Source organism: Quercus robur, chromosome 6 (assembly GCF_932294415.1).
Source record: "Quercus robur chromosome 6, dhQueRobu3.1, whole genome shotgun sequence".
Lineage (NCBI taxonomy): Eukaryota > Viridiplantae > Streptophyta > Magnoliopsida > Fagales > Fagaceae > Quercus > Quercus robur.
The window spans coordinates 18587555-18605149 of record NC_065539.1 but is presented as its reverse complement, the minus strand read 5'-3'; the positions used below and the strand labels follow the sequence as shown (position 1 = coordinate 18605149).

Genomic DNA, 17595 nt, shown 5'->3' with positions numbered 1-17595 from the left:
GATTTTGCTGCCTCTCTCTAGTTTGGTGTTAATCCTTTACAGCAGGAGTTGGATATGTATTAAAGATATTTTTATCATCTAATAGTCGTAGGTCCCACGTGTAGATAACCATTGGATGAAATTTGTGAACATGTATATCCTAGCTTCGACTTCAGAGAGCATGTTGATTCAGAAAGAAAACATGAAAGTCTAGAGAGATAGCTGGACCTTCTCAATCTCAATATGGACTATTTGTACTGGCCAAGCCTAATGATAAGTGATTATTCTGTGGAACTAAGTTGTCTAACGTGGGCTACAGCCTAGATAAAAGCAAGTCCCACCCGAATCTTGGGCAAGCTTAGATGAGTGAAGCCTATGTCTGGTGGCTAGTTCACTGGACAAATTAAGATATGGACACGTGTCTAGTGGAACTGATCACTGGATACAAATCCAAACCAACTTAAATGGGAGTTTCTAAAACTTGGTTATGACGGTATGACTACCCTAAATTTAAATTTAGATCAGATGATAATTTTAATTTCAAATGACAACAGTTTGTATACGGTTAAATCTAGAAAATAAAATCTCTCAATTGAGATCATGTTTGAAAGTTTTATACCACTGAAGTCCATAAAGGAACGATATTCAATCACAAAGGCCCAACAAGTGCATTGGGCTACTAAGAAGTGGAGCGGTGTCAAGTACCGTGGGCCTATATTACATGAACAAGTCTACCAACAATTATTAGATAGCATCCCTCCTATGATATGTGGGAAAATGATTGTGTATTCCTGGAATACCATAAATACGTACTCCCTCCTCTCACATAAATAGTGGATCCCACTAATTAAATTCATGGTGGGACTCACCATTCATGTGAGAGGAGAGAGTACGCATTTATGGTACTCCAGGAGTACCTAATAATTTTCCGGATATGTGAGACAAACTCTAGAAAAATGAGAAAGTAATTTCCTTTTTGTAATTTTTTTCCTTAAATAATTCAATAGTTAGAAATGAAAGATTTGGGAGATTTAAACTTAAATGTGTCCATTAAATACATGGACAAATATCAACAATTACATCATAATTACATTAGTGTTACTGTATCATTTTGTTCAAGTTTAAATTTGAGCAATGAGTTTACGGCTTCACGCTATTGCATACAATTTTAAGCCTCAATACAAAGCTAAATTATGATTTTTTTTTAAAAAAAAAATTGCATATCATATATTAGCCGGAAATAACAGAAGTAGACCACTATATAGAAAGCAATAACAACACAAGACACAATACTTAACCCAAAAATTGGAAGCATACAACCTAATATTCATAATACCAAAATTGTATGCCTCACTTATTAAACCAAAAAATCATACCACATCACTTGTTTGTAACAAAAACGGTACCATATATATAGGACTCGCTTAGGCTACAAACAAGGGTTATTTACATATAAAAAAGAAAGAACATATATAAATGCGAGTATGCGATAACTCTTAGTGGTGTCCAGGAAGCTTTTCCTTGATCTTATCCATTATTCCCTTCTTCTCCTCATGCTGTTGGCCCTCATGGTAACCTGGGGTTGTAGCTGAAGTTGCATGACTTTGCTGGGACGAATCATCATCCTTGTGCCCAATACCTGGTATCTTCTCCTTTATTTTCTCTGTCAACCCCTTCTTCTTCCTTCTCCCGCCCATTCCATCATCCTCAGACTGTACATGCGTTTCACCAATGAATTAAATAAAATTAATCTTCCTTCCTTAAACAATAATTAAAAAAACGAATATCACTAGGGCTTATAAATTACCATCTCTTCTTGTGTTGAGAAACTGTGATTTTTTTTTTCTTTTTAAATAAGATAGACAAAAAAATGCATGATATATAACATACTAGTATGATATTATGTTAAATGGATCCGATTAATAGTTACTTAATGCATTTATTAAGACTGAATTTTACAATGCAATCAATTGTCTTTCTATGGATATTCAATTAACTTTTTGTTTAAAGGAAATTTGTTAATTACCTTTTACTAGTTTTTAATTTAGTAAAAAAAAAAAGGTTGCCCTTCTAAACCCCTTTAAAGTGATCATTAACGTATGCATAAAGACAATTGTCTACAAAAGTCAAGTTATGTCAAATTAACCAGTGATTCAAAAACTTTCCAAAAACTTAAGCTAAAACAGTTAAAAAATAAATAAAAGTATGAATTTACTTATTTAACCATATTCTATTCAGGTTGATTGTTTAAAAGGGTCTAGTTAATAAATGTCCTTAAGGTATTTGTTAATAAATTATTTAATGGAAGTTTTGATACTGTTTTTATGAAAAATATAAAAAGTCAAAAAAATAACTTACATTTTTATTTTTTCATAAAAAAATTTTAAAAATATTTCTTAAACAAATTCTCTAAAGGCACTCGTTAAAAGGAAAAATTAGCTCGTAGGACATACAGAGCTAGAGGAGCTACTTCCAGAACGGTGAAGCATGCCAGAAAGCCCTTGGTTTTGTTGCTGATCATTACGATAATCACCACCATAAGCAGGCGTGGTTGCATTGGTACGCATACCCTGGTGAGTGGTGGTGTCCAACCCACCAGTTCCATATCCGGTGTTAGTTTGGTGAGTTGGGTTGCCATATTCACCAGTGTGAGTTTGGTGCCCATGTTTGTCTGAGCGAATTGGATTGCCATATTCATCAACTACAGGTGTAGCACCAGAGTATTGGTTTTCGTAATTTGACATTTTCAAGATAATGAGCAAAATTAAGCAAGAGCTTTTGGCAAAACTGAAAGCTAGCCAATTTGGCTAATGACTGATCGTAACAAGAACAAGTGTCTTATGTAGTAGATTGTGAATATTCAAAGATGGATGAAAATTTTGGTTTTGGATTAGGGTTTATATAGGCGAGAAAATGTGGTAGAGGAATTGAACGTGCATGGTTTTAAGTTGTTACATGTGGCATGAGTTTTAAGCATCACATTACTATAATAGAAAAATGCTAGAGGTATAAATTATTTTACAACTGCTAATGTGGTTAATGGTTATTAAAAAATAACAAAATGTTATCAATGGTATACCCATATGAGAACTAATATAAATTTTTCACATTAATAATTTGTAAAAATATTTTTTTTAAAACATGTGTCCGTAGCATTACTCTATTTGGATAATAGATTTATGCCCGCCATAGATATGAATTGTGGTGACACGTCGCCGTATTCATGAAAACAAGGACAAAGCTTCTATATATAGAAGCATGTGAATAGCCTTGGACCCAGGTGATGAATACCTTGGTCCACGTGGCCTTTTGAAAGTTTCTGCCTCCCTATTTTGGTGTTAATCATTTTGTATAGGTATCAACGATTTTGATCATTTCATAGGTCCCACGTGTAGATAACCATTGGAAGAAATTTGTGAACATATAATATATCCTAGCTTTGAGTACATAGATTTTTTTTTTTTTTTTTTTAGTTTCAATTTATAGTGTCTGCTCTTAATGAATGATGATAGCTATTTATCATTAAACCAAGATATTAATAAGTTTTTTTTTTTTTTGTATAAGATTAAACTCTAAATCTCTTACTCAATTATCAGAGATTTTATCAGTTGAACTAACTGAAACTCACCCAAAAAGATTGTTGATTCATAAAGAAAACAAAAATTCTATAGAGATTGTTAGAACTTCTCATTCTCAATAGAAATTATTTGGACTGCCCTGCCCATGCCTAATGATAAGTGATTTTCTGTGTAACTAGGTGTCTAACGTGGGCTATAGCTCAAATAAATGCAAGCCCAACTTGGATATTAGATAAGAGATTTTAACTTCAGACATCTTAATTAAAAAGACCAAGATGTGCTAGTTGAGCTACAAAATTTTTGAAAATGACAAGCTACACTTAAGTCATCCCGTAATACATTTTCTTGACTCTTAAGTTTCCAAAAAGACCATGCTGAGTTTTAATTATTAAACCTAATTTATTCAATAAGGTTCATATTTTGTAAAATAAACTTGTTAAAAACGATCAAATAATAATGCATTAGTAGTGTCAAAGCCATCATTTTGGTTCAAATGGGTGCAATATTAAAATACAATGTTGAATTGTACTATAGATGAAAATTAAAATTTCCTTCTTAAGCTATGATTTGCAACAAGATTAAAATACAAGTTCATTTATGATTTAACTAGGACAATGCTTATGTTTCTTCATAATATCAAATAAGTACCAGTATATTTCATATAATCAAAAGAGATGACCAAAATAATCTACAAAATATCATTAACATTGTAAGTATAAACTAGAGGTCAAGACTTGAAGCGATGACCAATGTCTTTCAACAAAAGCGATAAGTCACAAATTTGAGTTTGAGAATTAATCTTTTTCACAAAAAGAAAAAGAAAAGAAAAGAAAAAAGACTACCTACAATAACATTTTCTATATTGCACAAAAAGGTTTGAGTGTTGTGTATTAGGTATGATCTTAGAGGGACGAGGGGGGAGGGGGGGTTGAAGTAAAATTAATCTAAATTTATTAAAATTTGTAGTTTGCTCCCTAAGCATAAATGACATTTAACATTATTTGAAAATTATGTGCTCCTCCAAGTCTCCTATTTCCTTCCAACAATTGGTTTTGTTTGCATAGGTCTCATAGTGATTGTATTATTACAATTAATGCGTGGGAGAGTATCTGAGTAGCCAATGGTAGATAAATTAAAACTAGAAATGGAGAAGGAAGCATGGGGATTATGAGAATTTTTCAGATAGTGTTAAGTGATGTTTGTGTCGTGTCGAATTATGAATATTCGGCTATATAGGTTGACCTGAACTCGACCTGTTTAATAAACGTGTCAAAAATTCTCAACCCTAACCTAACCTGTTTATTAAACAGGTCGACCTGATATGATCCATTTAACCCGTTTAATTAATAAGTCATGTAAAAGCTAATACAAATGACTCATTTAATAACTTGTTTGATTAATAGGTCATACCTAACTTGAATAACCTATTATCAATTCCCTTATATATAAAATTAAAATACAAATACAATTACAACTATAAATATAGTAATAGACATATAAATACAACAAAAAATAAAGCAATAATGAAAAAAAAATAATAATAACAAAAGCTAATACCTTTATAAGCTAAATGAGTCAAACAAGTTCACATTTTGAACACGAACACGACTCATTTATTAAACAGACCAGCCGTGTCAACTCAAATATGACCTGAACCTATTTAGCCTCAACCCATGACTTGTTTATAAACGGATTATTTGTGTTGGGTTTGCAGGTCATGTCAAATTTTGCTACCCCTAATAAATAGGAGTGAAATAATTGACATCACTCCCTTTTATACATATAGGGGTAGTAAGTCAAATATTTTGGACATTTTCAATAGTAAAAAGAAAATTTGGGGTCGTCAAGCAAAATTAATATTTATTTTAGGTAAATTAGGAATATCGTGGATATAAAAAACATGAGTTAGCTCTGTCAGCCACCAAAAGATGGCTTTCCCCTTAGAAGTTAAATCCTCGTATAATTGTAAGGCTAAATTCCAAAGCTCACTCTCTAAGTTCCATTATTTTTCATTTTAGTACTCCAAGTTTACATTCTCTCATTTTAGTCTTCTAAGTTTTAAAACTTCCCAATTCAATCCTCTGTTAGGTAGACATCCAGTATTGCCGCTAAATCTCCAAAACGTCATCTTTTTCCCCTAATTTAATATTTATTTTTTACTTTATTATTATTTTTTAATTTGTAAAAAATAATTAAAAAGGTTAAAATGCAAAACTAACCCTGTAAGTTTCTTTAGATTTCATTTTAGTCCTTTAACTTTGCTTTTGTTCATTTTAATTTTCTAACTTTTAAGTTTATTCAATTAAAACTTTTCCATTAACTTTTGTTATATGTTGTGATTAATTTTTCAATTTTTTAAATTTGTCTTCAAATTTTTGTAATTAAAAAAATTCAATTGATGATTGAAAAATATTATCCAAAATTTTTTTTTTCAAAATTTTTTAATAAAAGTTGATGAAAAGCCCTTAATTGAATAAAGGGGAAATTGCACTTTGCCCACCTGTGGTTTGTCCAAAAAATATTTTGCCTACCTATAATTTAAAAATTGACACTTTATTCACTTGAGGTTAGCTCTATTTGTCTCCCATTACCCACCTCTGTTAAAAACAGGAATAAATTTGTATTTTTGTTACCCTTTTATGTCTCTCTCCTCTCAAAACATAAAAAAGTAAAAAATCAAGATAAAATAAGATCTAAAAGCTAGATTTTGTAAAAATTGAAACCTAACTTTTACATTTTCTTTTCATGTATCAACTTTTAGATATCATATTAAAAATAAATAAATAAAAAAAGCTTCAAACCCTTACCGACATAGTAAAATTTACCTTTCACAAGAAACAAAGATGTGCCCAAAATTAAGAGCCATAACTTTATTCACAAATTCAGGATCAAAGGGAACATGAATGATTAAGAGCCATAACTTTATTCACAAATTCCCAAAAGTTTTTCTACCAAAAACAAAAAAAAAAATTTCCAAAGTCAAAGAAGAACAAAGTCGGCCAATTCTTGCAACTTGCCATAAGTGTGATATACAATAATTATACATATATATATGTTTCGTTCGTTTAGATGGAAAACCTTATGTAAAGATAGTATTTCGTATTTTTTAGTGTTTGGTAACATAAAAAAAAATAAGTCAAAGAAAAATTATCTTTGGTCAACATAAAAAATATAACTTATTTTTAGAGATTGTTTTCCACTAAATTTTTTTGGAAAATAACTCTATCTCACAGCAAACTAAATAAGGAAAGTTAGGAGGTTGTTTTTCAACTCATTTAAAGTTACTACCAAACATTGAAAAATGAAATAGTTTTATTGAAAATGATTCTTAGAAAATGACTCATTTTCTAGAAAACATCATTATGGAAACAAACAGAGCGTATACTCCTTTGTAAATAGAAACTCAACAAGAACACAAACTCAATTTGCCTAAAGTAAAATAATAAAAAATTAAAATCAAAATTATAAAAAAAAAAAAATGGAAGGAAGAAAAGAAAAGGTGTATTGTTCCGTGAATTCCAGTGAAGCTCAAGAATGGACTTTTGGTGACCACCATGGCACTACCATTTAAAGATTCTGAATGGGAAATCGGATATCTTTCACTTGGCATATACATATTACCTATTAAGCGTAGAGTGTAGGCCACTGGGAACTAGTTTGGAAAGATTGTAACTTGAAAGCTCTTGGTTTTTTTTTGGATGGGCTGTCTGGGAATGGTAAGGACTGAGGACTACAAATATGACCAATTGTAGGCTCTGCTTGTTTTTGTCATTTAAAAGATCTAAATGTTAATACATAAAAAGAAGATGTAAAAATTAGTTTTTAGTTTTTACAAAACCTAGCTTTTAGATCTTCTTTTTCCTTAGGTTCCATTTGGGAGTTCATAAAGGAATGAAATAATTATAAGGGAATGGAATGGAATGGAATGTATTAAAGTAAAGGAAATGAATGAAAAAGAATGAAATGAAATAAAATCAAGTAACCTTGATTGGACGTTTTAGGCTTCGCTTGGGGAAATGAATGAAAATGAATGGAATATAAGTAATCTTATTTGGGAGCAACATGGAGGAAATGGAATAGAATCATTTTATAACAATATTACTATTAGACCCTTATTTTAAAATAAATAGTTGAATATATAGGAGTATTTTGGGAGTTTTAGTAAAAAAATTATTAAATTTAATTTCATTCCCTCCAATTCCTTCCAATTTCGGGGGAAATGAAAATTTGAGATTTTAAGGAAATAGAGAGGAAATAAGAGATGGCAATTTTCCCCCGCCCTGCTTGACCCGCCCCTCCCTGCTTCGCCCCTTGCGGGTTTTCCCCGCTCCGCAAAGGTGGTGGGGTGGGGATGGGACAAGATTTTAGACCCACATCACGGGGCGGGGCGAGGATGGGTTTACACTTTTTAGACCCACCCCGCCCCGCCCCACCTCGCATTAATAAGGGTTAAATTGTAATTTTTTCATACTCTAAAACCCTACTATTTAAACAAAAATATCATTAGCTTATTTTATTCTACCTAACATAGGTCTATCTCTTTTTTCTTTCTAACAAAGTTGGAAATAAGGTACCAATTTTAACGTTTTTTTTTTTGTCTTTATTAGAAACAAATTTATATACTATTGAATTACTGGTTTCATTCATGATTCATACATCTTGCTCAACTTAATTTTCATCATGAACATAATATAATTTTTTTTTTAATGAGGTACTGGTCTGAGGCTCTAAATATTTGTGTCAGTGTCATTGTTTTTGTAATTTTGTGTGGGCATTTGGCTGCTTAACAACACTGCTTCTTTATACTTGTCAAAATCCATATTTATTTTACAAGCTGGGTTTTTGTTTTTTAATTTTTGGAGAACGAGGTGATGAGGAATATGTTTCCCTATTGGTTTGATTGCAGATATGATGACATCAATCATATACTAGCTTTAGCTGATCGTTCTCGTTCTCCACACAAAAATTATATACAATTTAATTTAGTTTTCTGTATTTTTATTAAAAAAAAAATAAGGTATAGGTTTGAGACTTTGTCCCATTCTCTATGAAATAGTCACAAAATGGGAGGAATTAAATAATGCACACTACTTAGTATAAAGGAGATTTGTTTTAGTGTTTTTTAGGCCAATGAAATATAAACATTTAGATAATATTATTTAATTTTGGCTAAAAATTAGTTTGATTTGATAGGATAAATTTATTTATAATTTCAAGTATATTTTTATTATTGAAAATGTCATTTTTTTTTTTTGAAAAAATGGTAATAGTTGAAGGGAAAATTAATAAGAAATAAAATTTTACGGTGTAGGGCGGGGTTTCGCGGGTCTTTGCAGGGCCTTAAGGGGCGGGGATGGGGCAAAAAGTTTTTCCCGTCATGCGGGGTGGGGCAGGGATGGGGCAAGAAAAATCCATGCGGGGCGGGGGTAAAGATCTCATCCTTCGGCCCTGCCCCTCCCCATTGTCATCCCTAAGAGGAATGAGTGTTCCCTCCTACTCATTCCATTCCCTCCCACTTAAACTCCCAAATAAGGGAATGAGTTTTCCATTCTCTTCATTAAAACTCCTAAACAAGATAAGGGAAGAATATTCTAAAATTATTCTTTTCATTCCATTCCATTCCATTATTTCCTCCTAAACGAGGCCTTAATTTTTTAGTTTTTTATGTTTTGAAAAGAGAGAGACATAAAAGGGTAACAAACGGAACTAAACTCAGGTGGGTAAAGTACCAATTTTTAAATCACAGGTGAGCAAAGTGTTTTTTGGGCAAAGTATAGGTGGGAAAAGTGTAATTTCCCCTTGAATAAATCTAAAACTTAAAGGACTGAAACAAACGAAAGCGAAGTTAAGAGACTGAAATGAAATCTAAAGAAATTTAGAAAATCAGTTTTGCATTTTGGCCTTAAAGAATGTCCAGAAATTACCATACAATGTTAGTCCTCTCCCCATTAAAAAAATTTTAAAAGAAAATCATTCCCAAAATCCCTATCCTAACTCAATTGAGGGTTTGTTTGGATTGAGGGAGAGGGAGGGAGAGTAGAGTAGATTTAACCTAAAATTAACTTATTTCCAGCCAACTCTACTCTACTAAAAAACGAATCGACTTCAACGGCTTTAGGGAGGTATTTTCGACGCCTACGGCCTCTAGTCGGTCGGGTAAGTTCAAAAAATATTTGGTATTTTGGATTATCAATGACAACGATTCTGTATATCTCTTTCACCGGCCACCCTTCTCGATATCTTGGCCCACGTGACCTTTTGAAAGTTTCTGCCTCCCCTAGTTTGGTGTTAATCCTCTTGTACAGGTATCAACGATTTTGATAGAGATTGTTGATTCAGAAAGTTAAAAAGAAAGCCTAGAGAGATTGTTGGACCTTCTCAATCTCAATAGAGATTATTCAGACTGGCCCAACCAAGCCTAATGATAAGCGATTATAACTAACGTGGGCTAAGGCCCAGATAAAAAGCAAGCCCCACCCGAACAATATTAATGTTTATTTTTGGGTAAATTGGGAATTAAAAAAAAAAAAAAAAAAACATTGAGCTCCACCAGCCACCAAGAGAGGGCTTTTCCCTTAAACCCCCATTGTTTTTTGTTGTTGTTGCAGATACCAAAAATTACGAAAGAAAATGATATCATCAATTTCTTGGTTACCCAAAGGCGCAGCCAACCCTGTACCCGCCGTAGCAGACCCTCCTTCCAAAGAAGAAATCGACGAGATCGTCAAGTCCGCCGCTTTCGACAAAAGGTCTATTCCTTTTACCATTCTTTGATTTCATTTACTTACTGTATTTTATAATAATCAGTTACTACTTTAAATTCCAAACCGTTATTTTTATTGAAATTAGACGCTCTTAATTTGTTAGTATTCACTAACTAATTTGTTGCTGAAAAATTCTTTGCTTGTTTTTGACCATGGACTATGCGTGTTGCTTGTTAGTGTATTTTTGTCATTGATTTTGTTCATACAAATGCTGGTGGTCATGCTGTTCAAAGTAAATTTATTGAGAGTGAGAAGAAATATATATATGTTACAACAAATAAACACGAGGGCATCGATGAAAATGAGTTTTCAAAGGCGTGTGCGATAATCATTGAGCTTTTATTATGACTATGTGGGATTTGTAGTTATCTTTGAGTTTTCATTATGTACCGCATTATTGCACTGTTCTTACAAAGTGGAGGTATGTAAAGAAACATTATTGGATTGCAGAGTCAAAAGAAAAGGTTGGATTTTGATGTTGTTTGTTCTATATATAAACGTGTTGGTGAAATTCCTGGCTTTGTATACTTATGAGGTTCTTGGGTTATGCAGTGGACAAAGTGACAATGAGGACGGTGATGAAGATATGGATGATGGTGCATCCAATGAGGCTGGTGAAGTTGCCCAGGCATTAGAGGTAGCAGATGCACTTGGCAGAACTTCCAATACTGCAAAGTCAGGGACTAGTTTTGACAGCATAACTGATGGTTTGAGGGAACTTGACATGGAAAATTATGATGAAGAAGATGATGGTATCCCATCTCCTCTCCTCTCTCTTAAATTTTATTTTCTTTTTATTGTATTAAAGAGGAATGGACTATCAAAACATACAACGGTATTGAACTTAAATTATTGTTACATTAATGAAATTGATTCATTTGCATAAATTCCTTGGTAAGTTATCTTATAAATAAGGTTACATCACGGCCTTTTCCTTGAAGCAAATATTCAAAAAATCAATAAAGAAATAAAGGAAAAAAAAAAGAAGCCATATTCAATGTATAACATGGTTGCATCTTCTCATGGCTTACTTCAGGCATTGAGTTATTTAGCACAGGGTTTGGAGACCTTTACTACCCAAGTAATGACATGGATCCATATCTAAAAGATAAGAGTGTAAGTCGGATTCCTTCAGTATGTTGTGTTCTTGCTTTTCATTACTTGTTTGCCTTGTGATTCTAAAACATCAACTTCTTTTTCTTTTCTTATTTAATAACTCCTTTCCAGGACGATGACTCTGAAGAGGTTGAGGACATGACTATTAATCCAACTGATGCTGTCCTGGTTTGTGCACATAGTGGGGATGAAGTCAGTCAGCTTGAGGTATGTAATAGCTAAAATTTACTTCTTCTCTCTCTCTTTATCTACCCAGACACCAACACTTTCCCCAATTCTTCAGGCACTCCTAAGTCCTAAGTGATCCCATTGTCTACTTACAGGTTTGGATATATGAGGAAACTGATGATGGTGATTCAAACATGTATGTTCACCATGATATCATCATTTCAGCAAATCCTCTTTGTACCGCATGGCTAGATTGTCCACTTAAAGGTGGAGAAAAAGGTGTGACATACTGGTTTTGTTTGAAGTTTGCAGTTCATCCAAGAGCACTGATGAACTTGATTTTCACTGTTATATTTCTTAAACTTATTTTTCTTATTTCTTATTGTAATGAAGAGATGGATATCAATGGGGTTGGTCAGGATTCAGATCTGATTGAAATTTAATCTGCCATCATATCCAATTGGTTGCATTGATGTAATAGATTTTCTCTATCTGTATTTCGACTTGAGTAGATTCAATTAAGATCTGAATCCCATTAAAACATGTACAGGAGTATGTGCACGGTATAATAAAAAGTCTGAATTCCATGCCAGACTATTGTTTTTTCCACCCTCTTTTTAGTCTGAACTTGGTTGGGTTGGTTCTACCAAATATAGATTTGAATTTGAATTCCAGCCATTTAATCAGTTTTGGACTGAATTATATCTAATCTGGACTTCTTGACAGCCCTTATGTGGATTGCAAAAAAGAATTTCAGAAATCTTTGAAAATATTTCCCAATACTTGTTCTAATAAATTATAAAAATAATATGATTAATTGGAAGAGAAAACTATAGCAAACAATGTAGCATATTATATTCTTTTCTTAACCATGAGCTTTCTTTTGGATAAAATTATTCATTCACTTCATAAAGGATGGTTTCCTACAACTTATTTTACACTTGAAGTTCAATTTGTTTTCTAATTTCTGCAGTTGCTAAAAGATTTCTGTCTGTTGTCAGGGAATTTTGTTGCTGTTGGCTCAATGGAACCTTCTATCGAAATATGGGATCTTGACATTGTATGTTGATTATTTATATTAATCCAGTTGGAGTTTAGACTATAGATCGAATTAAGATGTCATTGCAAACTTTATAGTTTTGTTCTCTTCTTTTTAGATTGATGAAGTACAACCATGTGTGGTGCTGGGTGGCATTGCTGAGAGGAAGGAGAAAAAAAATAAGGTTTGTCAGTAAATTCCTTTCAAGATTGATGCAGTTGATTTATTACTTATCAAAAAAGATTGATGCAGATTGATGTCCATTAAAATTTTCACATGTAAATGATATGTCCTTTCATGTGGCTTGATACGTTTGAAATTATCATGTCGACAGCTTTATGTATTTGGTATGTGTTCAGAAACTAAACCCAATTACATTCACCCCTGAATTGTGGGCATGTTGTAGATATTTTTGAAAAAAATTTAAAAAATTTCCTGTTCCCAGCAGTTATTCTGCCGAGCCATTTGTCTGTTAAATTGGAAAATTCATGTGCTAATAATTCAAGAGATTTATTATCATTAGGATAATCCATAAACCCTAAAGATGAGGGAGAGTAACTTGAGATGGTTTGATCATGATCAAAGGAGATTGATTAATGCATTGATAAGAAAGTGTGAGTTAATTCAATTTTAGGAAAAGAAAAAGGTAGATACATAAGGAAGTAACAAATACTATGACTCAGGAAAGAATAGAATGGAGGAAAAGAATATATGTGACCAACCTTGACTAATTTGTGGAGGATACATAGCCGACTCCAAAAAAAAACTGGGACTAAGGTGTTGTTGTTGTACACTTGTATTTATTTATTTTTCCAAATGGGATATCAAAGTCTGTTGGTGTGCCTTTTGATGCTTGCTGAATTAACCTGTGATTTCCAGACAGAACATTTCTTTCTTGGGCTGCTGTCATTTTTATTTTTTATTTTATGGTCGTGTTGGTATTAAAATGGGCATGCCTAGATTTGGCTCCAATACATCTGCTTATGCTGAACTTGCCTCATAACTCATAAGTGTCGAAAATATCAATTAACTTATCAAAAAAAGAATGAAAAACATCAAGTAACTTCTAAAAAAAATTACATTAATAAAATATGAAGGTTTGTATTCTTATGGTTTCCTTCTTGACCAAATTATATTTTCATAGACCTGATAAATATTTAATTTCTAGTGAACTTTTTTCCAATTTTATTACTTGCTTGTGTTAGATATCAGTCAAGTACAAAAAAGACAGTCACAAAGGTCCAGTGCTTGGTCTTGCTTGGAACAAGGAGTACAGGTTGCCTTCTACTCTATCTTTTACCTTCTCTTGGTTCATTGGGGTGTGTATGCTAGATATAATTCTCTGTTTCTCTTATGCTCTTTATGAAAAATAACACAGGAATATACTTGCTAGTGCAAGTGCTGACAAACGAGTTAAGATTTGGGATGTGGCTACTGGAAAATGTGATATTACCATGGAGCATCATACGGACAAGGTCAGAATTAAGTCTGATTTTGTATATTTTCTTTTCATGACATAGTTGGGTGATAAATTAGAGCACACATTGTTGCTATCTACTGGTCCTTAATGAAGTACTAATAATATAGGTATGATATCAGAAGCTCCTTTTTTGTAGTAGATTGGGCTGATGAGACTATGCAATTATTAGATAAATTAAGGTTGGTAACTGATGTAAATGGTTATTGATGTTCAGTCTCTGCTGTAAGGGTTATATCGTTTTCAAGCTAATTGTTAGGCTTTTGGTTTTTGTAAATGGGCTTGTGACCTTGGGATTGGTTGATTAAATATGATGGGCCCACTGCCTTTGTGCTTGATACTTCTTTTAGACTATGGATGAAAAAATAAAGGAGTAATTGTAAATTGAAAAAGACAGACAAAAATGAAGAACAGTGGGGGAGAAGTACTAGCTGAGATGCTAGAAGCCCTCATGCATGACAATCATTCATTATCAGTCTCATTCCTGGCCTGGACAGATCACCATGTATATGCATATATATTCAGCATGATTCACTGGCTGAATTATGTAGAAGTCAACTGTATGCTTTGGTTGCATTTGATTATAGAGTTTACCCTTCACCATTTGATTTGTAACATATAAATGCTCTGTTCAGAAAATTCTATGCATTTAAAATATGATAGGAGGAAAATTTTTCCTGTTGGAACATCTTTGTGGGTGGATATTTTATCGAATCTGTCTATATAAATACAAACTGGCCTTTTTCCAGTAATCATGTGATATTCCATGGTAAATTTCCTTTCTCCAAGCTGACTCTTTTCACTGTGTGTGATACTTCCTTCCAATCTATTGATCTAAAAATCAATAGATTTTTTTTCTCAATTAATTGAGAAAAAATGATACTAGCTTTGTTAAAAGTGTTAGCAAGAACATGAAAGTAAGCCAAGAGCCTTGTAGCTCAACTGGCACTTCATAGTATTTCCAACAGAGATGTGTCCAGGTTCAAATCCTCCCCTCCCCATTATTGTTACTATTGAATTTTTTTTTTAAATGAAGCAGGACTCCATATCAGGTACCTTAATATTACCTAATGCAATCTTAATGATATCTGCAGCAGACATGTCTAATGAGTTTCTACTTTCACCTTCTTTCTCCTAATCCTTGCAGGTTCAAGCAGTTGCATGGAATCATCACGCACCACGAGTTATTCTTAGTGGATCTTTTGATCGTTCAGTAGTCATGGTAATAAACATTTCACTCACGTTACTTTTTTTTTTAACCCTTTGGTTAAAATGTCATCATACACTACTGCACAGTTATGAAACCTGGATTAAATATTAAGAATATTTATGAAATCAAAAAATCAATTTAAAAAATACAAAACTATTTTATTATATTCAGAATATAAATATGTTCACCTCTAAACAAGTCACCACCAATGGAGGACTTGTTTGCTTGAAATAAGTGATTTGAGGATTAGGAATTTGGCTTGGTCTGTTAATATTGCTCTGAAGATAAAGTGACTTGATGTATTTGTCCTGTTTTGCGCATTGCAGAAGGATGGTAGAGTGCCAGAGCATTCTGGTTATAAATGGTCAGTCACAGCTGATGTAGAAAGCTTGGCATGGGATCCACACAACCAAAACTTATTTGTGGTGAGTACTTTAGCTCTCTTAGTTGAAACCATCTTCCTATAGGTGATTTCAATATTTTTTTTGGTTGGAGAGTTATTAAGATTATGTTTTTTTAGGTGAGTCTTGAAGATGGTACTGTCCAGGGTTTTGATGTCCGGGCAGCCAAGTCTGAAGCAACTTCTGAGTTAAAACCTAGTTTTACTCTCCATGCACATGACAAAGCCGTTTGCACAGTCTCCTATAATCCTTCAGCACCCAATGTACGTAACTATCATTCACCCTCCCCCCCCCCCCTCATTTCTTGGTCAGATCTTTTGCGTTATTAACTTCCTAGGTATAACTTTCGGTTATGATGGGTTCTTCTACAGCTTCTTGCAACTGGATCCGAGGATAAAATGGTATTTTAATAATTGTGGCTGTTATCTTATTATTATTATTTGTCATAGACATTCATAAACCCTGCAGATTGTTAATGTTTTGTATTTTTTTGTTGGCTGCTCTTCATTTGGTGCAGGTAAAGCTTTGGGATCTATCAAACAATCAACCTTCATGTGTTGCATCCACAAATCCTAAAGTAGTAAGTGATTATTATAGTTTTTCTTATATTTGATGTCATGAGGTAAATAAGAATTTATTAAACATCTTGTTAAGAGCTAATATTGCTCTAGATAAATTCTCATGCTTTTTTTTGTGGATGTTAGGGAGCTATCTTTTCCATGTCCTTCTCAGAGGACAGCCCCTTTTTGCTGGCTATGGGAGGCTCTAAGGGGAAATTGAAAGTGAGTGAAAAAATCTTGATATTTTGTTACTTGGTTGAGTTGTTTTCCTTGTGTAATTGATGATAATGATTGATATCACTGAGAATTTGTAGGTATGGGACGTATTATCTGATGATAGGGTCCATCAAAGATTTGGGAACTATATCAAGCGGAAGATACCTCAATCTGGCTCTTGATGTTATTAAATTGGAAGATGAAAGAAATTTTTGTTTCTCATAAGCAAGTCATCTCTGTTTTTGACATGAAGAGTATGTATTTTTGTGAAACAGTATTACCTACCAGTAATGTTCTCAAAATTTTGATTGAATATGACATCCCCCACTTTTTTCTTCTTTGGAGGTATATTTTGTAAGTTTAATCATATAATTTTTGTAGTTTTGTTGTACACATGGGCGAATATCAAGAAATGTTATAAATGCAATATAAATCGTTCAAAGGAACAGAGAGTGCTTCCTAGCATTCCACAACTTAAATGGGTCACCCTACTTTTGGTATGATCCAAATCAGAATATGGAAGATATGAAGATTTTAAAACCTCCATATACATACTCATCCCAAAAAAAAACTCCATATAGATCAAGCTGGCAAACAAACTTCCCCATTGCTGAATCGCAAACCTTCGAATAAATTGCTACATATTGTAAATTTAAAAATTTTCATTGAGAATATAGAGTTTTCACCTTATTGGGCCCTTGCTAGCAGAAAATGGACATTATTTCGTCTTAAGTTAATTATTACTAATACAAAGACGGATCAATCCTTGACCCAAAAGGTGGCCTTATGTGGTAGCTGTATTCAGTTTTCACTGATGGTGATGGACAGCCTAGTGTAGAGGGCAAAAATAAGATCATCTAATGTTTCAGAAGTCAGGATCCATATATAGCTCTCTTCCATAAGGTGGTAAACTTTGCCAGCTAGAACTTGCAATTTTGATACGATAAAACAGGGTTGGAGCTACTCTGAGAATCATTGCAGACTTGTAGTGCACATGACACTAGTGCAACAGACTCTAGGCTGCGAAGTGGGGACCTCTCTCTCTTCATTCAAATGTGGAAGAAACTATTGTGTTCTGAAATTTCTT

General features: G+C 33.0%; 2 protein-coding genes and 1 pseudogene across 2 annotated transcripts; 2 read left to right on the top strand and 1 right to left on the bottom strand.

The window, feature by feature from the left end:
- Positions 1 to 1272: 1272 nt before the first annotated feature.
- On the bottom strand, positions 1273 to 2936 carry LOC126689664 (dehydrin Xero 1-like). Its single transcript, XM_050384880.1, has 2 exons — positions 2433 to 2936; positions 1273 to 1691 (listed from the first exon to the last, which is right to left on the bottom strand). Exons 1-2 carry the CDS (start codon positions 2721 to 2723, stop codon positions 1476 to 1478), a joined length of 507 nt encoding a protein of 168 aa, XP_050240837.1. The 5' UTR covers positions 2724 to 2936; the 3' UTR covers positions 1273 to 1475.
- A 5482-nt stretch (positions 2937 to 8418) lies between these two features.
- Positions 8419 to 8505, top strand: LOC126690633 (small nucleolar RNA Z102/R77; annotated as a pseudogene).
- Positions 8506 to 10080: 1575 nt separating this feature from the next.
- On the top strand, positions 10081 to 16849 carry LOC126733099 (uncharacterized WD repeat-containing protein C17D11.16-like). The gene is made up of 16 exons (XM_050436257.1): positions 10081 to 10306; positions 10874 to 11073; positions 11358 to 11437; positions 11549 to 11644; positions 11761 to 11884; positions 12607 to 12665; positions 12763 to 12828; positions 13850 to 13920; positions 14023 to 14119; positions 15269 to 15343; positions 15658 to 15756; positions 15852 to 15995; positions 16104 to 16133; positions 16250 to 16312; positions 16437 to 16514; positions 16607 to 16849. The coding sequence occupies exons 1-16, from the start codon at positions 10188 to 10190 to the stop codon at positions 16688 to 16690; spliced, it is 1485 nt and encodes a 494-aa protein (XP_050292214.1). The 5' UTR covers positions 10081 to 10187; the 3' UTR covers positions 16691 to 16849.
- The last annotated feature ends 746 nt before the right edge of the window (positions 16850 to 17595 follow it).

Bases quoted from the DNA above. Each gene is read 5' to 3' on its own strand.
- LOC126733099 (XM_050436257.1), top strand. From the start codon at position 10,188: ATGATATCATCAATTTCTTGGTTACCCAAAGGCGCAGCCAACCCTGTA. The intron at 13,921-14,022 runs GTTGCCTTCTAC...AAAATAACACAG, and splicing joins GCTTGGAACAAGGAGTACAG to GAATATACTTGCTAGTGCAA. The intron at 15,344-15,657 runs GTAATAAACATT...TGCGCATTGCAG, and splicing joins TTGATCGTTCAGTAGTCATG to AAGGATGGTAGAGTGCCAGA.
- LOC126689664 (XM_050384880.1), bottom strand. From the start codon at position 2,723: ATGTCAAATTACGAAAACCAATACTCTGGTGCTACACCTGTAGTTGAT. The intron at 1,692-2,432 runs GTATGTCCTACG...ACGCATGTACAG, and splicing joins GAAGTAGCTCCTCTAGCTCT to TCTGAGGATGATGGAATGGG.